The 23,052-nt window shown below is 40.4% G+C and overlaps 2 protein-coding genes across 8 annotated transcripts in view; one reads left to right on the top strand and one right to left on the bottom strand.

The window, feature by feature from the left end:
* The window catches only part of pex5la (peroxisomal biogenesis factor 5-like a), a 93,709-nt gene extending 73,910 nt beyond the window's left edge, over positions 1 to 19,799 (top strand). For all 6 annotated transcript variants that reach the window (XM_051897356.1, XM_051897359.1, XM_051897358.1 and 3 more), the window contains 7 exons: positions 5,778 to 5,894; positions 6,009 to 6,152; positions 7,148 to 7,218; positions 10,983 to 11,189; positions 14,319 to 14,484; positions 15,080 to 15,237; positions 16,217 to 19,799. In XM_051897356.1, coding sequence (XP_051753316.1) covers positions 5,778 to 5,894; positions 6,009 to 6,152; positions 7,148 to 7,218; positions 10,983 to 11,189; positions 14,319 to 14,484; positions 15,080 to 15,237; positions 16,217 to 16,418 — 1,065 coding nt within the window. In that variant the 3' untranslated portion in view covers positions 16,419 to 19,799. The remainder of the gene's footprint in view (positions 1 to 5,777; positions 5,895 to 6,008; positions 6,153 to 7,147; positions 7,219 to 10,982; positions 11,190 to 14,318; positions 14,485 to 15,079; positions 15,238 to 16,216) is intronic.
* usp13 (ubiquitin specific peptidase 13) overlaps positions 19,647 to 23,052 on the bottom strand; it is a 30,171-nt gene continuing 26,765 nt past the window's right edge. For both annotated transcript variants that reach the window (XM_051897354.1, XM_051897353.1), the window contains exon 21: positions 19,647 to 21,878. In XM_051897354.1, the coding sequence (XP_051753314.1) occupies positions 21,782 to 21,878 (97 nt within the window). In that variant the 3' untranslated portion in view covers positions 19,647 to 21,781. The remainder of the gene's footprint in view (positions 21,879 to 23,052) is intronic.

The following is a 23,052-nucleotide window of genomic DNA, read 5'->3' as shown; positions in this document are numbered from 1 at the left end:
GCCATTGGATTCGGGGTGGTATCCTGATGTGAGACTGACATTGACATTCAAGTGTTCAAAGAAGGCTGCCCAGACCCGGGACGTGAACTGTGGCCCTCTGTCCGATACAATGTCCTCTGGCAAGCCGTAGAAACGGAATACATAGTTGCAGAGGGTCTCTGCTGTTTCGAAGGCAGATGGTAGTTTGGGTAGTGGAATGAGTCGACAGGCTTTGGAGAATCGGTCCACAACCGTAAGAATGGTGGTGTGGCCACGGGACACAGGGAGGTCGGTGACGAAGTCAATTGCTATGTGGGACCAGGGACGTTGAGGAATGGGCAGTGGCTGTAACAACCCAGAGGGTACTTGACGGGATGGTTTAGAGGTTTGACAGGCTGAGCAGTTCTTTACGAATTGAGTGGTCTCCGCTAGCATGGTTTCCCACCAGAACCGGTTCTGTAACAGATGGAATGTGGCAGTGATACCCGGGTGACCAGAACTGGGAAGAGCATGCACTTGATGCAGTAACTTGTTGCGGAGGGCTTCTGGTACGAACGTGCGATCTGGTGGGCATTCCGGGGGTGGTACCGTCTGTGCGTTGAGTTCGGTGATTTCTGTCATGATGTCCCATTGTACGGGAGCGACCAGAAGTTTGTTGGGGATGATGCTTTCCTCGCTCTTTGTTCTCTCTACCTCCTCCATTTGGCGAGACAGCGCGTCGGCTTTGAGGTTCCTTGAGCCTGGTCGATATGTCACGGTAAACTGAAATCTGGTGAAGAACATGGCCCACCTGGCTTGTCTGGGGTTTAAGCGTTTGGCTGAACGGAGATATTCAAGGTTCTTGTGGTCGGTGAGTATGGTGAATGGGTGCTGTGCTCCCTCCAGCCAGTGCCGCCACTCCTCCAACGCTGCCTTCATGGCTAGTAGCTCCCGGTTGCCTACATCATAGTTTCGTTCTGCTGCTGATAGCTTCCTCGAGTAGAATGCACATGGAAACATTTTGGCTGGATTTCCTTGACGTTGTGAGAGTACGGCCCCGATGCCTGTGCTGGATGCGTCAACCTCTACGATGAAGGGGAGCTCTGGGTCTGGGTGACGGAGAATGGGAGCAGTGGTGAAACGTTCCTTTAATTCCTGGAAGGCTTGTATCGCCTCATTGGACCAGGCGAGACGGGTGGATTGTCGTTTGGTCATGGAGGTTAGAGGTGCTGCAATGCCACTGAAGTTCCTTATAAACCGCCTGTAGAAATTAGCGAACCCCAGGAATCGTTGCAGTTCTTTCAGTGTTCGTGGTCGTGGCCATTCGAGAACTGCTCTCACCTTGCTGTCGTCCATAGCCACTCCCTCGTGACTGATAACATACCCCAAGAATGACGTGGATGTGCGGTGAAACTCACATTTCTCGGCCTTGGCGTAGAGTTGGTGTTGAATGAGGCGTTGCAGCACAGCCCGGACGTGTTGGATGTGTTCCTCAAACGTGCTGGAATAGATGAGAATGTCATCTATGTAAACTACGACCCAGCGGTTGAGCATGTCCCGGAAGACATCGTTGATGAAGGACTGGAACACGGAGGGACTGTTGGCCAGCCCGAACGGCATCACAAGGGTCTCGTAGTGGCCAGTGGCGGTGGAAAAGGCAGTTTTCCATTCGTCCCCCTCTCTGATGCGTATCAGATTATAAGCACAGCGAAGATCCAGCTTGGTAAAGTATTTAGCCTGCCGTAACTGCTCCAGAGCTGCTGGAACCAGGGGCAAAGGGTAACGAAATTTAACGGTGATATCATTAAGTCCGCGGTAGTCAATGCAGGGTCTGAGGCTACCGTCCTTCTTCTTGACAAAGAAGAAGCCTGATGCCGCTGGTGACGTTGAGGGCCGGATGAAACCTTTGGCTAGCTCCTCTTCAATGAATTTTCTCATAGCAGCAGATTCAGGTTGGGATAAAGGGAATATTCTCCCCTTGGGTGGCGTGGTACCTGGTAGTAGATCAATGGCACAGTCACTGGATCGATGTGGGGGTAGCTCTGTGGCTTTGCTCTTACTGAAAGCGATTGCCAGGTCAGCATACTCGACAGGGATGTGGGACTCGTCGGAGTTAACTGTGTGGACGGATACAGTTTGAACTGGTAATGGGGTGACTTGTTTCAGACAAAGTTCATGACAGGATGGATCCCATTGAATAATCTGTCCCTCCTTCCAGGAAATATGTGGGTTGTGGATCCTGAGCCACGGGAGACCAAGGATGACTGGGTTGTTGGGTGAATGGATGACGTAAAATCTGATGGGTTCATGGTGTAATACTCCTACTTGCAGAACAACCTCAGCAGTAATGTGAGCGACTTTCCCCTCTCCGATGGGCCGACCATCTAGCGCCTCCACTGTCAATTGAGAATCACAAGCAGTTAGAGTGATGTTGTGCTCTTGAACGAAGGTATTTGACATAAAGTTGCCTGCAGCCCCAGAGTCAATGAGCGCCTGAGTGGAGATGCGCTGGTTGTTAACAGTCACATGAACTGGTATTTTGAAACTGCTAGCTGAATAGTTGGTGGATTGCTGGAAACTCACCGCTTTCGGGTTAGAGGGACTTGGCCGGATGGGACAATTGATTTTGATGTGACCGGCTTGGCCGCAGTACAGACACAGGTGGAGTTGTCTTCTTCTTTCTCTTTCTTCTGGGTGCAGCGGAGTGTAGCCGAGCTGCATGGGTTCTGGAGTGGGGTTGGTTAAGGTTTGGGAAGTGGCCCCTCGGATCGGACGTCGAGAGCGCAGTAAATTGTCAATTTGGATGGCCAGTTCTATGAATTCGCTAAGCGTTCTTCCCTCGTCGCGGCAGGCTAGTTCGGCTTGTAGTTCTAGGGACAGACCTTTGCGAAACAGCAACTTCAATGTATCGTCGACCCAGTTTGTTTGAGCTGCTAGAGTTCGGAATGTGAGAGCATACTCAGCAGCGGTGGTTTTGCCCTGGCACAGCGACAGCAGTTGATCACCAGCGCTTTTACCTCCCGCGGGATGTTCGAAAACCTCTTTGAACTTTCGAAGAAATGCGGAGAATGTGGGAAACGCGGAGCCATCCTCTCCCCACACTGCCGTGGCCCAATCCAGCGCTTTACCAGACAGCAGCGAGCAAACGAAGGATATCCGACTGGAATCGGAGGGATACAGAGCAGGCTGTTGGTTAACAAAGAGGGAGCATTGAAGCAGAAATCCCTTACATTTAGCTGGGTTGCCATCAAACTTTTCTGGAAAGGCGAGTCGCGGATTCACCGCAGGAGCGGGAGTGAAGGCCTGGGTGTCGGGAGCCGCGGGCGGCGAGGTGGCGACTTCGGGAGGCCTGAACCGAAGGCCCTGTAGAGTCTTTACCAGCTCCTCGGTAAGTGAAGTTAGTCGATTCAACTGATGGTGGTGAACCGCGAGCTGGTTGGCCTGGGCAGATAGCTCAGTGGTGAGCTGCATGATAGCTGCTGGATCGCTAGTTGGCGAAGTCTTCTGTAATGATGGGTCAACAGAATGGGGATCCATTTGCAGCTTTTATTAAGAATAGTATATACACAGGTAAGGGCAGAGGCAGAGACGTAAACGGGGACAGGCAATGGTCGAGGCAGGCGGCAGACAAACGGTATCAGGAAGCAGGCAGAGATCAGGGCAGGCAGCAAACAAACACAGTCCAGTAACCAGGCAAGGATCAAGGCAGGCAGCAGAGAATCACAAGAGATAAACAGTCCAATCGGCAACAGTATAAACAATCCTCAGAAAACGCTTAGAAATGATCACCGGGGCAAATCAAGACTTCGCAGTGTGTGTGTGTGTGCGTGCTGCTTAAATAGTGTGAGTGTGATGTGATGCAGGTGTGTGCGCAATCAGTCCCAGGAATGAGGGCCTATGGGAAATGTAGTCTGAATGATAGTCTCAGTATTCCGGTGAAGGCTCCCTCCGGTGGTGCGGGGGAGGAAGTGCGGGAGCCTCACTTGTGACACATAGGTATCAACATATAATATACATGATCGTGTAGTTCATTAAAATACAAACTCGTAGATATCAATAATGATATACTATATGCGATCTTGATTAATCGAGTAATACTAACACATGCATTCAAAGATCAATACATAGGCAAAACACTAAAAGAATGATCATATAGTGAATTTGAATACATGTTCATACATTTCTCAAGTGGTTATATATAGAATATACACTATATTGCCAAAAGTATTGGGACACCCCTCCAAATCATTGAATTCGGGTGTTCCAATCACTTCCATGGCCACAAGTGTATAAAATCAAGCACCTAGGCATGCAGGCTGCTTCTACAAACATTTGTGAAAGTTACCGTGATAGGTTGCCACCTGTCCATTGGTGAAATTTCCTCACTACTAAATATTCCACTGTCAACTGTTAGTGGTATTATAACAAAGTGGAAGCAATTGGGAACAACTGCAACTCAGCCACGAAGTGATAGGCCACGTAAAATCACAGAGCGGGGTCAGTGCATACTGAGGCGCACAGTACGCAGAAGTCGCCAACTTTCTGCAGTCAATAGCTACAGGCCTCCAAACTTCATGTGGCCTTCAGATTAGCTCAAGAACAGTGCGTAGAGAGCTTCATGGAATGGGTTTCCATGGCCGAGCAGCTGCATCCAAGCCTTACATCACCAAATGCAATGCAAAGCGTCGGATGCAGTGGTGTAAAGCACGCCGCCACTGGACTCTGGAGCAGTGGAGACGTGTTCTCTGGAGTGATGAATCACGCTTCTCTGTTTGGCAATCCAATGGACGAGTCTGGGTTTGGCGGTTAGCAGGAGAACGGTACTTGCCTAACTGCATTGAGCCAAGTGTAAATTTTGGTGGAGGGGGGATTATGGTGTGGGGTTGTTTTTCAGGGGTTGGGTTTGGCCCCTTAGTTCCAGTAAAAGGAACTCTTAATGCTTCAACATACTAAGACATTTTGGACAATTTCATGCCCCCAACTTTGTGGGAACAGTTTGAGGATGGCCCCTTCCTGTTCCAACATGACTGCGCACCAGTGCACAAAGCAAGGTCCATAAAGACATGGATGAGCGAGTTTGGTGTGGAGGAACTTGACTGGCCTGCGCAGAGTCCTGACCTCAACCCGATAGAACACCTTTGGGATGAATTAGAGCGGAGACTGTGAGCCAGGCTCACAACATCAGTCCAAAAATCAGTGTCTGACCTTACAAATGCACTTCTATAAGAATGGTCAAAAATTCCCATAAACACATTCCTAAACCTTGTGGAAAGCCTTCCCAGAAGAGTTGAAGCTGTTACAGCTGCAAAGGGTGGGCCAACTCCATATTAAACCCTACGGAGTAAGAATGGGATGTCATTAAAGTTCATGTGCATGTAAAGGAAGACGTCCCAAAACTTTTGGCAATATAGTGTATATAGGGTTAAAAGGGTTTATTTGTCCTTTTCAACAAGAATTAAGTGAGAGTCAAAACTCTCTGCAAATTCCTTCTGGTCGTAAACCTTATCTGTGTTACCACAGTAACCAGAGGCCTGGTGTTAGTTGCAGTTTTAGGGGATGGGTTCACAGAACTTTGTTGGTTGAGTGAGTTTTCTCGATTATTCATTAAATATATATGTGTCTGATTGGCCCAGATGCTATATATCATTAGTTAAATGAAATATTACTGAATGATATAGTATAAAATCTATTTTAATATTTTAGGACAACTGTTTTGATATGGTACTGTACATTGTGTCAACATCTTTCTAATTTTTCTGAAAAAAATTTTTTTTACAGTATACCTATTCTTTTTGACTCCTTTCTCAAATCTCTTTCAGTCAGACACAGAGTTTTGGGATAAGATGCAGGCAGAGTGGGAAGAGCTCGCTCGCAGGAACTGGTTAACAGAGAACGACCAACCACAGATTCCCTCTAATGTGTCTCCTTACGAAAAGGTAAAGGAGAAACAATTCAAACAAATGATTAAAAATGTATTTAATTATTTTTCTAGTATGTAAAACCTTCATACATTTTCCACTACTTAATTATTTCCATAATTTCTTCCTCAGGGATACTACTTCCATACAGATAACCCTTTCAAAGACTGGCCAAATGCATTTGAGGAGGGATTACGCAAGTCAAGAGAGGGAGAACTGCCTAATGCCGTACTTCTTCTGGAAGCAGCTGTGCTGCAGGACCCTCAGGATTCAGAGGTGAGGGAGTGGGCTTATAAAACAATTGTAAGCCAGGTACTTTCATCCAATCAATGTCTGCACAGCTTGAAAACAGCAAGCTACATGTTCTGCCAATCAGACTACCATCATACCTTTCCTACATACAGTGATAAGTGGTAGTTTTGTTCTTGCCCACACTGAACATTTTTACTGATCATGGCATGATTAGCCAAGGAAGGGGGTTCCATGTTCACACTAATTTTCAGTAAGAGCTCTGTATTAGACATCATACTTGACAGTGACTGATGACAAACCATTAACACTCCTGTAACTGAGTAGGGTTCCCTTTTTCAGACGATTTAATGATGTAATAGTTCAGTTACATCCCAGAAAGGATTATCCCTCTTCTCCTGGAATTACCCTACCTCTAAATGATTGTGTCTCCAAAAAAGCTAAATGTCACCAGATAATATTACAAAGCAAATAACATTTCGGGGAGATTTTGCTTGTGAAATATAATAAGTACGCTATACTCATTGTACCTTAGCAAGTTAAGTGCCCAGACTCAGCCAACCTTGTTAAGATATTCTATTTATAAGGCTCATTAATACATTTTTTGCTGTATTCACAAACTGTAGCCTTGTCACAAGGGTTTTGAAATGCATTTTCCTTCTACAGAAAGTTAATAAGCTTGTCTTCAAATAATTAGTCTTATTCAGTGTTTATAACCTTACAAATGTTTCATTTAGGAAACACAGCATAAATATTCATTCAGACACATAAATCATAATAAAAAAACTTCCGATATTTGTCTAGCAGTATTGGTACATCCAACGTTTCATTTTCTCCAAGTAATGGCAACACAAATCCATTCAGTTCCTCGCTAACATTGTGTTGGATGTCTGAGCCACAGGCCTTTGAAAATGAATCATTTCCCCCAGGTTAGCACTGTATCTCCTGCACAATAGAAGCTCCTCGCCAGAGTCAAGGTGATAACCCTAAAGCTCATTGTTCAGTACCTATTTTCTTTTCAGGCTTGGCTGGTGCTGGGAACCACACAAGCAGAGAATGAGAATGAGCAGGCAGCAATTGTCTCCCTCCAGAGGTAAGGAAGTATCCCTGCATGAATCATATGCAAATTATGTTTTACACTGAGCCGTTTGGCGCATGAAGTTTGAGTCATCACACTTACGATGTGACTGAGTATTTATGACAAAGTAGAGTTGGTTTGTATTAGTACATATGCTTGATGATTGTGAGGTATGCACTGAGATAAACCTAAGATTCTCATCACCATCAATGTCAAGATTAAGGTTAATCAAAAAGTGAATCATCATTCAGAATAGAAATGGTTTAATAAGTAATGAAAACAAGACCCTTCTGCATGTTTGCTTGAGTGTTTAATGCAGAGAGGAAGTTCAACCCGAAGAATGTCAAACAGGCCTTGAATCGAACACCTCCATGTGGTTATCTGTGACACCAAATGAGACAAAGCTCTCTGCTGTGTCCTCTCCTGCTCGAGATAAAGGGCTACTGTAATAACCCGGTGATCCAATTAAAATTGCATTTCATAAGCACAGAGGCCTTTGGGAGATTATATTCATTTTGGATAGAACAGCCAGCCATAATCTCATACAATGTTCCTCTGAGCGACCGGGGTGAAAACTCCAATCTATGGGTGTTAATCATTGGTGACACTCAAAGCTGTGTTTTGGTACCATGTATCCACATCACTTTTGAATGGAGTGATTTTATAATGTCTACCTCACTCATATTATCAAACATAATTTAATGTCATTTTAAAATGGTGTGTCATCTGTGGTTGGTCCATACAGTTGCTACGCCGCAATTCACATCCCCTTTGTCTTAAATAGAATGTAATATTAAAACTAGTATGCTCCAAATCAGTTTCAACTGTACTAAAGAGCCAAGGAATGCAACATCAAAGCTGCCACAGAATGTTTATTATATATATGACTCAAAATATGAAGAATTATAGGTAATGAATTTAGCTAAATTCTAATGCAGGTTAGATGTAAACAAATAAAGTGTGGTGTCAAGACACAATTTTATGGCTTACTGTGTACTAGCCAGTGTTGGGTAAGTTACTTCAAAAAAGTAATTAATTACTAATTACATCATCAATGTTGTATTTAAAATACTTTTCTAATTACTCTGTCTGAAAAGTAATTTAATTACTCAATAAGTAACTATTATAATAAGTAAAAATTATAAATATAAGTAAAAATTACTAATTCTTAAAATACTTATAAACCTTGACTGGATAGACAATAGAAAGGAAATAGTCAAACATGGAATAGTTTAGCCTTTTATAGCTTTTTAAAACATTTTAGCTTTATTAAAACATACTATAGTACTTTTATTTACTTTATAATACTTAATTTTTTTTAGTAACAAATAGGGATGTCACTATACCAAAAATCTAGTAGTCGGTACCAATACCACCGAAAGTGCACAATACTTGATACCAAAGTCGATACCACAGTAAAAATATATAAAAATACAAATAAAACAATGCTATTTTTTTTTTTTTTTTAATAGTAGACAGTAGCATGTTTTAAAGGCTGCTGTCACTAAGACCTAATGGACGGAGACAATATGCTGTTACACATGCTGTTCACATTCACATAACCAACGCGAATATACGCCAAGACGGGTATTTTGACACACACACAACTGTGTGTGTATTTGAACGTTTATGTGTAATAAACCGCGAAACTCTGACACTCGCTAGAGGCGGCTATGTGTGTGCGCTTTGGTCGAGGGCGCGCTGACTGAAGACCGTCTCTCAGAGAGCGCGCGCAGTTTTTTCTCCCTAGGACATATATAGCTTACATTTTACCGTAATGTTCTTGCCTACCTGTGTCAAAAAAGTGAAGTAATTGGAATATTTCCATTCAGCAAAACAGCCACTCCCTTCTGCCGACATCTTCAGACAGCGACTACACAGCCAACTGGTGCGAAGTTGCGAACTCACGCGCAGCTGCACTACATAACGATTTTAAAGAGGCAGCGTTCACTTTAACCTTTAGACGACAACTTTAGATTTTAAATTCAATATTGTTTTAAACAGAACTGTTGAACTAATTTACAGTATGTAATGCAAGTACATTTTAAGTAACTGTAATTACCTAAAAATGAACAGTAATCCCTTACTTTACTTTTTCAGTGGATAGGTAATTTAATTACAGTAAGGCGTTACACCCAACACTGGTACTAGCTTTGTGTGACTAGCTTTGTGTGGGAAAAAAAACGTACACTGCCATTCAAAAAGTTTGCAGTTGGTAATTTTTTGAATGAATTCTGAGTATTCTAAATGAGCGACCGCGTGCCAGAGGTAAGTAATTTACATAAAACACGCCCAAACCACGTCCATATAAGGGCATTCCGCACACCCTTTTCTTTCGTAACTCTCAGCAAACATGACGCTTTCTAAAGACACGTTCTCGCCTGAGAGCAGCGTAGTGAGATCTGTGAGCAATGCCAAGAGTGCCATCTTTAAAACAGTTTCAGACGCAATAAACACCTTTTATACAGACATTATAGACTTCCGATTAGCCAGCTGTACATATGCGTATCTGCGTCTTTATGCAGAGCTACCTCGCAGCTTGAGATATAATGCACCTTTTCTTACTTTTTTACTGATAGGCCTGTATGAAATATAGCCTATTTAAGATCTATATCTATGTTTAAAATTTCATCTTAACATGTTTATAAGGTCACCAAGAGTATGTATTTTTGCGTACATATGATTTCATTTGTTCCTACATTTTTTCGTAATTTAGAATACATTTTAGAACAAAAGTTGATAAATCATGATTTGTTCATGAAAACGTTTGTTTACAGATTTCACGCACAAATTCGTGCGAACGCATGCTTAAGCCCTGAGTATACTTTTTATGTTTTTTTTATGCTTACAACAGTTGAACGCACAGCCTTGCATAGTATACTTCACTTGACTCGTACGCATACACAGGCGTTCGATGCATGCACAATTTTGAGCAGTCTCTTGCCACGAGTTACAACCCATGTAAATATTCATAAATTTATGCAAGAGTTCTACAAATGAGGGTACATTCTAATCTCTCAGGCTTATGGAACAGCCATTTGTGAAGGGATTCAGTTGTTCACTTTCGTTTGGAATGACCCTAGTACTGTAGCTTCCTTTGTTGCCCTTCAAAGGTCCAAAAGTGCAGACTGTATTGACTGAATTGTAGCGAGTCCTAATATTTCCAGTAAGTTATTTCTTACTCATAAGAAACCCTGAAGTACATATTTTTAGTACATAGTCTAAGTATGTGAATTGGGACACGACGTCTTATTTGAGCTGGAGGGTGGGGGTTGAGTATACTTTTACCTAAATCTGATTAGATGAGATCAGATTAGATTAGAATTGATATTTCTGATGGATTTAGCAGATAAATCATCAGCAATGTGCACTGCTTTTGTTTTAATGAACAAGAGAAAATGTTTTTACTCACTGTCACAAAGACAACGTAGTAAAAGTCTTTTATTTGGCATTGTTACATTTCCATATTTATTCTTCGATACAGCTGTGTAGCCAATGTGTGGAAATAAACAATATCCAGATGTCACCCTCACAGTGTTTTTTCTTACACTTGTAAAATAGGGAACTTCCATCATAAACCGAGCAAATGATTTATTTTAATTTTATGAAGTATGTTTACATTGTCTCCCTGCAGACACATGAGATGACACAAGCGTTCACCCATGAATTAAAACCAGCACTAATCAGGAAGCATCTGCCTCTCATTATGATGGCAGACAGCTAATTAGTGTCCATCAAAAGCAGCGGTTCTTTAGATGCTTTCCTGTATGTGTGTGCAGGTGTCTGGAGCTCCACCCCAACAACCTCCAGGCCCTCATGGCCCTGGCAGTGAGCCTGACCAACACGGGCATGAGGCAGGAAGCGTGTGAGGCACTGCTGGGCTGGATAAGGCATAACCCCAAATACAAGCATCTTCTGAAGAGCCGCACGCACCTGCAGGGCTCACCTGGCTCACGACGACTCTCCCACTCCTCTTCGACTGGCTGGTATGGTTTCAAATGAATGCAGTGTCAATATGTAGTGAGGAATATACAGCAGCCCCAAAATTGGTTTGGATACTTAACTTACACTTACCCCTGGTTTCACAGACAAGGCTTAAGCTAGTACAGCTAGACTAAGCCAGACTAAAATGCATGTTTGTTAAAATCTGTTTTAACTGAAAGCAACTCGCACTGACTTATCTTAAAATGTCAGTGCCATTGTTTTGTCTCAAGATGAACATCAGTCATGTTTTTTCCAAGGTACGTTTATAAAAGCTACTTAAATGCCCTAATTGAACGAAGGCCTAATCCTAGTTTAGTCTAAGCCCTGTCTGTGAAACCGGGCCTTAAACAAAATGTTAACAAACAAGTGGTTTCAAACTAATTATTTCAGAACTAACTTAAAGTTTTAGCCATGTTTGCAGTTACTTCTAACCAACGGGTAATTTTAGTGAATGTATGATTGTATGTTTTATGTTGTATGAATGCATGTTGTTGTTGTTGTTGTTGTTGTTGTTGTTGTTGTTAGGATAAACAACCATCCCTCAACCCCTTCCCTCAACTCCTGTACTTATTCTACTTACATATATATATATAATTGTTTCTTAATTATATAATTTTAATTATTATTAATATTATTTAATAATTTGCTTGGTTTTTATACCAACCCCATAGACTGTAAAAAAAGATGGATGCCGCACCTTCACTCTCTTCCATTCTAGTAAGTGAAGCCGCCAGTGTGCCAATATGGCACTGACATCTTGAGTCTCGAATCTGCGCATAGTGAACTTGGAGCCCGAGTCTGCACAGTAGTGAGCACGAAGTGGAGCCGTGATATCAAGGTCCCGCCCGGCAGAATTGGTTAATACTGCCGAACAACTCATTAGGTCGGTGTGAAATAAACAGCTCCAATCTCCTCTTGAAGATCCAGAAAAAAGCCCGCCTGGGGGGCGATCGAGACGCTTTGGCTTCACTTTTCAGGACTCGTGTGGCACTTGTACCAACCCAAATATTTTGTTTTATAACACCTTAGTAGGGGGAATACATATTAACTATTAACTATGACTTTTTCCTCAATAAACCTAATTTACTGCTTATTAATAGTTAGTAAGGTAGTTGTTATTGTGGTTAAGTTCAGGTACTGGGTAGGACTAAGGGATGTAGAATATGGTCATGCAGAATATGGCATTAATATGTGCTTTATAATTACTAATAAACAGCCAATATGCAAGCTAATAAGCAACTAGTTAAAAGTGATAATTGTTCCCCATACTGGAGTGTTACCATATATATACAGTATTTCCTGTATGTTTTTTTAATTACTATTATTATTAAAAAATAATTAGGGCCCGAGCACTGATGGTGTGAAGACCCTATTGTAATTGCTCGGTCAATAATTCTTCTCCGAAACATGCTTGAAAACTCATGAAACTTTGCACACACGTCAGAAGTGGTGAAAAATTACATCTGATATAGGTGTGGCAAAATGGCTCGATAGCGCCACCTACAAAATTTCAATTAAGCACCCTTCGCGCTACGTTTCACGTACAAGTGTGAAATAGACACATGTAACGGCCCAATACCTACAAATACCTACAAAAAAGTCCCTGGGAGCAAAATCTGAAAACTGGGAGCAAAACAGGAAGTGAGCAAACAGGAAGTGAGATATTTTGAATTTTCTCTGCAAAATTTTTGCAGTTTTTGCCATTTCCAGATGTTGTACTTTAACGAACTCCTCCTAGAGCTTTAATCAGATCAATCTCATATTTGTTCAGTCTAATCTAAAGGCCTTAGCGATGTTAAATTGCGAAGATCTTGAGTTTTCGTCGAAGGGCGTGTTCTTGGCGGCCTGATAAATTCCGATGTTTCGCCATGAAACAGGAAGTTGTTGTAACTCGGGCATATAATGTCCGATCTGCCCCAAACTTAACATGTTTTATTAGAGTCCTGGCCTGAAGACATCTACATGGCAATATTCAGTTACAGTCATAGCGCCACCTGCTGGCAGCAGGAAATGTCACGTTTTACACTGTGATAAACTCCTCATTGAGATTTAACCAGATCAACATCATATTTGGTCAGTCTAATCTTAAGGCCTTAGTGATGTTAAATGGCAAAGATCTTGAGTTTTCGTTGAAGGGCGTGTCCGTGGCGGCCTGACAAAGTCTGATGTTTTGCCATGAGACAGGAAGTTGTTGTAACTCAGGCATACAATGTCCAACCTGCTTCAAACTTCATGTTTGATAAGAGTCCTGGCCTGAAGACATCTACATGACAATCCACTGGCAACAGGAAGTGTCGTGTTTAAGACTGTGATGCAGTACTACAAACATACTAAAATATGCAATTGAGAGCTAAACATGCTACAAACATTCTTAAACATGCTAGAAACACTTAGCTGAGTGCTAAAGCATGTTATTATCGTCATGAAACAGGAAGTTGTTGTAACTGAAGCATACAATGTCCAATCTGCCCCAAACTTCACATGTTTGATAAGTGCCCTGGCCTGAAGACAACTACATGCCAAAATTAAGTTATAGCCATATCACCACCAGCTGGTAGCAGGTGTGGCAAATACAAATGACTGACATAGTCCTCCTATATTTATATACTTAAATGCATATTGCCCACTGTGCTCTGTTTTCCTAAAGGTGGCGGTGGCACGGGTGCGAGGGCCCTTTCATCGCTGCTTACAGCTTTAATTTCTCTTGTTTTTATACCAACCACTTCCCCCAACTCTACCCCATTTAATTTGAAATTTTACTCTAAAACATCAAACAAGCTGGAAAATAACTGAACAAATACATACAATAATTTGTCTAATTTTTTTATGTCCTACAAATCCTAAAACTTCTATTGTCTCCACTGGTCATGTATTTTAGCAATTTCCTGTGCCTAATTTCTAGATGAAAGGGTTATAGCTTTCCAAAACATGTAGTGCTCCAAACCCTAAATGGAAAGTTCTTGGAAACAACACTTTAAATCTCTCTCTAGAGAGTCCCTTTCCCTTTTCTTAGCTATTAAATGACACATTTTGATGATGTTGCTGGTAGTGACGTCCCTGAAGGGCAAAGCCTCTGAGTCTCTCATCACTTTCTCTCTCTCTCTATCTTTATCTGTCTTCTGCCGCTCCAGCCCCCTGCTGCCAGAGGTGAAGGATCTGTACCTGGACGCTGCCCAGCAGAACTCGGACACTATCGACCCAGACCTGCAGACAGGGTTGGGAGTGCTGTATAACCTCAGCTCTGAGTTCAACAAAGCGGTGGAAGCCTTCAATGCTGCGCTGTCAGTGCGGCCGGAGGTAAATCACTGTTCAGTCTACTCTACTGACAAACTGGGGCTAAATCATACAGAAACCCTAAAGACAGAGGGCAAAGGAGATAGGGTGAAAGTCACCGGGGCTTACAAAGTGCCTCCGAAATCTTTGAAACAGTTCATTTGAAAGTTGAGGGGAGCTTTACCATTCATGAGCGCTGACTCCAGAACCCTGTGGGTCACCTTGTCGACGATTGATGCTTGCTAAGCCAAATTCTGTCCCCCTGTGTAGACTGCATTTACACTCAATCGAAAATCCTCCCCATCTGCTTGACTTGGTAATGTCTGCTTGCCTGCTGGGGGGCTCAGAGCGTGAATACGATGAAAGATAATGGCAATGTGAAAGTGAAACTCTGATACCAGGCTCCTTGTAACTTCTTTGTACAACTGTTTCAGACCGTGTCACAGTACTTAAAGGTCAAATTCATATTTTTATCCCTAAAAGAAAGAGAGCAGATCATCACTTAATGGTATTAAACATGGTCGCATGTAACTGCATAATCTTTCAAACACAGAGTGATAATTATTTTGATCCATGACACTGAGCCAGAGGGGATTTTTTTTGTCGTTGGTGTGTACAGGACTACCTGCTGTGGAATCGGCTGGGGGCGACGCTGGCTAATGGAGATCGCAGCGAGGAAGCTGTGGAGGCCTACACCAGAGCCCTGGAGCTCCAGCCCGGCTTCATCCGCTCACGTTACAACCTTGGCATCAGCTGCATTAATATGGGCGCTCACAGGTTTGTGACAGAGTTGTCCTGAAAATTATGTAAAACTTCTTCCCCAACTTTTTGTATAAATACTTTGATCCTGGGTTTATGCCTGAATAAATGCAGCATAATAAGGAAACAATTATTCCTTGATTTATGGATGTTTCTTCAACTACTGGTATTTTTGTGTCCCAGGGGTTGATTTTTTTTAAAGAGGTTTTTTTTTGTTGTTGTTGTTTGTTTGATATGAGGGTCATATAAAAATGTTGCCTTTGTGGAAACTATGCCTTCATAATTCATTTGTGCTATTTTTCAGATGCCTTTATGTGTAGATTTTATTATGTGTAGATTTTATTATTATACCCTTGGATCTTTAAAGTATGAAACTCCATTATATAAACATTATTATTAATTATGTTTTATATATTATTATATAAAACATAAATATTAAATTTATTGAATGTAAACAAATATATGATAATCTAAAGAAGGATTAAAAATCGAGGTAAAAGTAATTTGATATTTATTGTGTGAAAGTAATTTTTATACATTTTTACACAAATTATGGCTGTTCTTCAGTCAGCATTTTTGCCATGACTGTTTTATGTTTAGTAGATGAAAATTTAATTTTAAAAAAAGGAGGAAAATAAAAAAAAGGTAAAAATGAACAATACTTGGTGTGTGCAAGATTTATGTCAAATTATGTGGAATTATATTTCATTTTGTGTATTTAGAATACTAAAATAAACAGTCATTTCCTCCACAGAATCCTTAAACACAATGTATAATTTGAGAATACATCATAGTGGAAATGTTCATATTAACTTTACAAAAATGACAGAATTCTCCTTTGATGCATCTTTGTCCATGTCCATGTTTGTACAAATTAAATTAAACTAGTCAACATATCGGAAAAATGAATATATATTTTCTGAATAGTCAGTCACAGGGCCAAAATTACCCATAATTTTAGAAATGCACCATTTTGCAACCTTTTTTTTTCTTGCAGGGAGGCAGCCAGTAATTTCCTGACGGCTCTTGGTATGCAGAGGAAGAGCAGGAGTCGGCAGCTTTCGCACCAGGTCATGTCTGGAAACATCTGGGCGGCCCTGCGGATAGCACTGTCCATGCTGGACCAGCCAGAGCTTTTTCAAGCTGCTAACATAGGAGACCTGGACTTACTCATGAGAGCCTTTAACCTGGATATGTGAGCGAGAATACCCTTTAACCATGGCAAATATCCAAAGTACTTAATGGGAAGAACTTTGTCAGAAAGCAAAATTTTTTTCTCGCAGAGCACCTTTACATTCCTGAGAACTGAGTGCAGGATGATACCATTTTAATAGATTTGCACATCAGTTTACGATTATCCTAAAGAGCACAATGCCAGGCGAAGATTGTACAAGTATGCCTTAGAGAAAAAATCAGCTAGACCTGCAATGTAACAGTGGGAATCGGAGGAGAACTTAATAATTCCACAACTGATCAGAGGAACGCAGATTATAAATGTGCAAGAAGAACACTGACTTCACATCAATGACTTGATTAGAAATGTACTGTACTGCGTAGACTTTATGTATTGGTTCACTTGCACTCTTTATTTGAGATGGTGGGGTTATTATTGATTTTGGTGGCACTTAGTTCAACCCTGGACACTCCTCACCTGATCTCTGCTGCATCATCCCCTTTATTTCCTGGAGCTTTCAGACCAGATTAAGAAGCCTTACTTTATTGTGCATGTAAAATAAATAATTAAGATGTTATCGGTATGATATCAGATAAAAGCCATTTCTTGCCATACACTGACCTCTTGATATAACTGAGGAGAAGTCTATGTTCCATCAAGGTCTTTTTGTGAAACATACCACATCTTTGAAATGTTATTGGACATAGCATTATTTTTTACAAAATTCGATGCAGGGAATTCTGATATACTGCCCCCTTTTGCCACAATTATCAGCCTGGATTTATCAGGAAAACGAGTGTCTCTGTTTTTGAAGAAAGCTGCCCAATATCTAAGCCAAACAATTTGTGATTTTTCACAGTTTTATACCCTAATACTGATGTTGTTACTCATATTATTACGGTTTATCTCCAGCTTGCATGACTTTCCATTTTGCTCATCAGCGGGAACACGCAAGTGCTTAATGTTGCATATGCGCTTCAAGAAAAGTAAGTACATAGGTGAATAATTTTAAAATTCTATGCAAAACCTATAGATTTTTTTTCTTCATGCAGCCCGGAAGCAGAAGAAAATCCTAAAGCATTTTTTACATGCTTTGTCACTTTTAGGGCTTTTCATACTGCGATTAACCCCGGGTTATCGTCGTTCTAAACACTGCTTTTAAAGGATTAGTTCACTTTAAAATGAAAATTACCCCAAGCTTTACTCACCCTCAGGCCATCCTAGGTGTATATGACTTGCTTCTTTCTGACGAAGACAATCGGAGAAATATTAATAAATATCCTAATATCAGTTCCGTAAGTTGAATAGGGAAGGCGTAGGACGTACAGCATAAGCTTTTTGAAGAATACGGAAGGCGGTCTGGCGGAAGCTACATACTTTACTTCATAACTTGTTAAATATGGATTTTTTTTTTTACACAAACGCATCGCTTTGCTTCGGAAGGCCTTTATTAACCATCCGGAGCCCTGCTGAATATGTTTATGATGGATGGATGTGGATTGAGGCACTTTCTTCAGCTCATACTCGTTTGGTAACGCATACTGCCATTATAAAGCTCGGATGCGTCAGGATATTTATTAATATATGATTGTGTTCGTAAGAAACAAGAAAGTCATAGCAGGGAGCAGGGTTAGCACCGCTTTTGCGTTGTTAGAATGTTATAGCTAGACGCTTAGCAACAGAGAGCCAATCGTGTACTCATATTTGCCTGCTTTAGACAGTCACGGAAACGCTGCGCATTGTATATAAACAATAAAATCAGCATTTGAGAGAAAAAATGTCAAATGCTGACAGAAAACGCAACAATTTGAGTAAAGAAGTGACCGTTTTATTATTACCTTTATAGTCCGAAATGTCCATTCAGTATAATCTCGATAGTAGCTACAGTCGGCAATACGAGGATGCACAATGCTAGAGCTAGCCTATGTAAACAGGTCGCGTGATGCGTTTATCCAATCAATGACACTGACACCGCAAATATGCAAATAAGAACGTTAATCCAGGGTTTAGGAAAGTACAATGTGAAACGTCAGAATACCCAGGATTAATTGTTAACCCCGTGTAAATTATGAGCAGTGTGAAACGTGAAGCAAGAAAACCCAGGATTCGTTTACCCGGGGTTTAGAATGACCCAGGGTTAACTATTTCAAGTGTGAAAAGCCCTTTGTGTTTTAAGGTGTAAACTGGTAGGTAGAAGATCTGGTAGTCAGCGGTCTATTTTACTTATATTTTGTTTCTTATTTAAAAAGTCTCCCTGATCCAGCTGAGCTTATTTGTATTATCCCCACACAAAGTGGAAGAATTTATTTATTAAATAATATATATCAATGAAAAAGCATGCAAAGCCATTCAAGCACCCATTATCAAGTGTTATTGTTATTATATTTAATTACTGCACTCTGTATTTATTTTATTCTGTATCCGAAACTATTTGAAAAGTCCTGTATATGCTCATCGATACAGTTAGAACAGGCTTGTGCTTTGTAGCCGAATGTTACAGTAGATACTGTAGATTCTCTCATGCCTGAGGCCAAACCTCCTCTTTTCTAGAACTTTGTACAATCTCAGGTGTGATTGTCTAGATGAATTCATGCTCCAGAAATACTCCTGATGTATGATCGCATGCCGAATATACTTATTTTTGAATGCTGTAGATTTATTTATATGCATGAACTTGACATGCCTATTTTAATCTATACCCTTCATTTCTATGACTTATTTATCACTGTAATCACAAAATTTTGCATTTAAATATATATATATATATATATATATATATATAATATAATATATATATATATATTGATCTGAAGAATACGGCATATTAACTGTAAAATATCTAGAAATAACAAGGAGTTTTTGCAATGCCGTGGGTTAAAGCTCAACAAGAAATTCTTTATAGTCACTTACATTACTATTGCAATAGCCAGATTTACTAAAGCCTTTAAAATTAGAGGCTCAAATACATTATGCATCATTCAGAGCTCTGTTTCTGAATTTGTACGTGCAAACTTTCTTAAATGTTTGCCAAAGGCTTTAATAACTCTGGTCCAATATTTAAAAGATAGATGCATACACAAAAGTTATCTTTTAAAATAAAACATTGTAATAGAGTTTGTATGCCTGGTTGTTCGTGTTGATCAAAAATTATTGCCATGAGTGCATTTAGCTGTAAAGGGACTCACAAACAAATGGATCCATGGATAAAATCCCCTGTTTCCATACTGGCATCGCCAAATATGAAAATGGTACAGACAAACAATTGTGGATTTTATTGAACAATCCAAACATTGATCCACAAGTATCTTTGAACAGATTTTCAAATGAGGATTCCCACATTTGCCATGACTGTGTGTTTATATATATGGATCAGAAAATCCATTAAAAAAAAAAAAAAAAAAAAAAACTTATAACAAGTGGGCAAGTTTGTATAGTAACTACAGAATTGGCACACCTTTTTTGCAAAAAAAAAGAAGAAAAAGTTCAACAATAAAAACGTACCACTTAACCTTCAGTTCCATGAAAAACAGAACCCGCTAAAAATCAATAATATATTGCAAAATGTCAACTGACTAACCTCTGAGTTTTAGTGCACATTCTGAAAAAGAAAAAGATCAAGGCATGTTTGATAAAGGTGAGGTAAAAGCATCCACTTTCACACCCAATATAAAGACAAAAAAAGAACAGAAAGAAAAGAGAGAGAAAGAAACAGGAGGAACTGGATATGAATATTCATCCAACATAAGAAAGAGAGGAAGAGAAAGAGTGAGAGAACCTCAGATGGATACGCCAAAGAAAGACACATGCACAACACGAGGTACATAGACAAAGACACAGACCTCCCAACGTAACAGGTAGTGCACAATAGAAAGAAACATGACAGGGTACAATCTACAACAGAATGTGCAACATCCAGTTGAAATAAATTGAGATGAACAGGCCCCACCTCAGCCTGAGCGAGATCACGTCGTAAAACAATGAATATTAAACTTTAATTCAGCGCTAACCTTCAGACTGAAGCTCATGGCGTAATAAAACACTTTAAAGGATACTTGCCAAGAACGAATTCGGGTTTTGTTTAGTAATGACATGCTTCTTCAGCAAATAAATGAAATGTCCAAGATTTGAAGGTGACAAAGGCGGAGCCAAGTTTGTCAGATATGTTGTAAAGCTTAAGAGCTTGTGATTTGGGAACACTGAGCACCAATACATACATGTATCTGAGATCATTCTATGAATAATACTGCATATAATTCTGCTCTATGCAGTATGTCATCACATATTGCTTAGGTATGGGATAAAAATAGTTTTACATTCTTTGAGACCAGAAATAAATTCAACGAAATGACTTCAAATGCATTCCAGTCTTTAAACTGCTAAAGATATGATCAAAGTAAAGCACTTGAATGTGTGATATTGGTGCACTTTCTGGTCAGATATCACAGACTGACTGAAAGCTATCATGGACCTAAAGTTGAATGTAGTAATAATTTATAAACAAAATATTTTTAAAGTCACGCCAATAAATGAGGCTCAATGTTCTTGAATATATATATAAAAAAAGTTTACTTCTGCCTGAAGGTATGGAAACTGGACAAACTTTTGCAGTTGGGGGAAAATAAACCTGAAATATAGTTTCCGTTAATTTTTTTTTTTTTTTTTTTTTTTAAATCAGTTGATAATGCCACATTTATGGATCAATCCAATATAAATCTAGCACATATCTATCCGCAAACTAAGACCTACCAAACAAGTACCATAGTCCAATATTTCAATGAACTTGCCTTTAAAAACTTCTATGGGCATGAGTCAAAAACAAATGTTTTTGTGTAATAACATTATGTTATAGATCGATTGCAGTTTCATCAAAATCCACTAAACATTACTTCTATTTGAAATCTACTCTGACAGACTTTTTGTTGTTGTTGAACAACTAGGTAACCCAAAGAACATGAATCGAACTGAAGTGAGTACATTCTGAGATGGCAGTAATAACATTTGTAAATGCAGGCACGTGTTATGTTTTCAAAAGAAGTACGCCTTGAAAATACTGGCACAGGAACTTAAAGTATTCAAAGAGAAATATAACAAATAATTTGAGAATATATTAGGAAAATAATCTGCATACTTAAAATTGCACGCATCCCACTGTACCTTTAAAGCAGACACAAGATGAACAAATAAACAAAACTCAGACAGACGACACACACTCGTTTCCCTGCTCGACCGTTCCTGTGGTATTAGTGTCTGTGTGGGTCTTGGCAGGGACTGAAAGGTTCTCTCTCCGTCTCACAGATGTAAATGCTTCCCTAGTTTCCAGCAGTGTCAGTGGTGCCCCACACACCTCTCTGGCCAAATGGCTGTGCATAAGGTTGTGAAGGTCCAGATCTAGCAGCTTGACAGGCGCCGGTAAAAGTACATGTAGCCCAAGTCTTTAGGGGGTCTCTCTGACAAACAAACTTTGTGGTCATTGTAAATCAGCCATCTAGAGATGTGAAAAAAGAAAGGTTTGAGTTATATACACACACACACACACACACACACACACACACACATATTATATATATATATATATATATATATATATGTATATGTATATATACACACACAGGTGCTGGTCATATAATTAGAATATCATCAAAAAGTTGATTTATTTCACGAATTCCATTCAAAAAGTGAAACTTGTATATTATATTCATTCATTACACACAGACTGATATATTTCAAATGTTTATTTCTTTTAATTTTGATGATTATAACTGACAACTAAGGAAAATCCCAAATTCAGTATCTCAGAAAATTAGAATATTACTTAAGACCAATACAAAGAAAGGATTTTTAGAAATCTTGGCCAACTGAAAAGTATGAACATGAAAAGTATGAGCATGTACAGCACTCAATACTTAGTTGGGGCTCCTTTTGCCTGAATTACTGCAGCAATGCGGCGCGGCGTGGCATGGAGTCGATCAGTCTGTGGCACTGCTCAGGTGTTATAAGAGCCCAGGTTGCTCTGATAGTGGCCTTCAGCTCTTCTGCATGGTTGGGTCTGGCATATCGCATCTTCCTCTTCACAATACCCCATAGATTTTCTATGGGGTTAAGGTCAGGCGAGTTTGCTGGCCAATTAAGAACAGGGATACCATGGTCCTTAAACCAGGTACTGGTAGCTTTAGCACTGTGTGCAGGTGCCAAGTCCTGTTGGAAAATGAAATCTGCATCTCCATAAAGTTGGTCAGCAGCAGGAAGCATGAAGTGCTCTAAAACTTCCTGGTATACGGCTGCGTTGACCTTGGACCTCAGAAAACACAGTGGACCAACACCAGCAGATGACATGGCACCCCAAACCATCACTGACTGTGGAAACTTTACACTGGACCTCAAGCAACGTGGATTGTGTGCCTCTCCTCTCTTCCTCCAGACTCTGGGACCCTGATTTCCAAAGGAAATGCAAAATTTACTTTCATCACTCAGCAGCAGTCCAGTCCTTTTTGTCTTTAGCCCAGGCGAGACGCTTCTGACGCTGTCTGTTCTTCAAGAGTGGCTTGACACAAGGAATGCGACAGCTGAAACCCATGTCTTGCATACGTCTGTGCGTAGTGGTTCTTGAAGCACTGACTCCAGCTGCAGTCCACTCTTTGTGAATCTCCCCCACATTTTTG

Source organism: Ctenopharyngodon idella, chromosome 6 (assembly GCF_019924925.1).
Source record: "Ctenopharyngodon idella isolate HZGC_01 chromosome 6, HZGC01, whole genome shotgun sequence".
NCBI classification, from domain to species: Eukaryota; Metazoa; Chordata; class Actinopteri; order Cypriniformes; family Xenocyprididae; genus Ctenopharyngodon; species Ctenopharyngodon idella.
The sequence above is the reverse complement of the archived record's forward strand: the minus strand, read 5'-3'. Positions and strand labels throughout refer to the sequence as shown.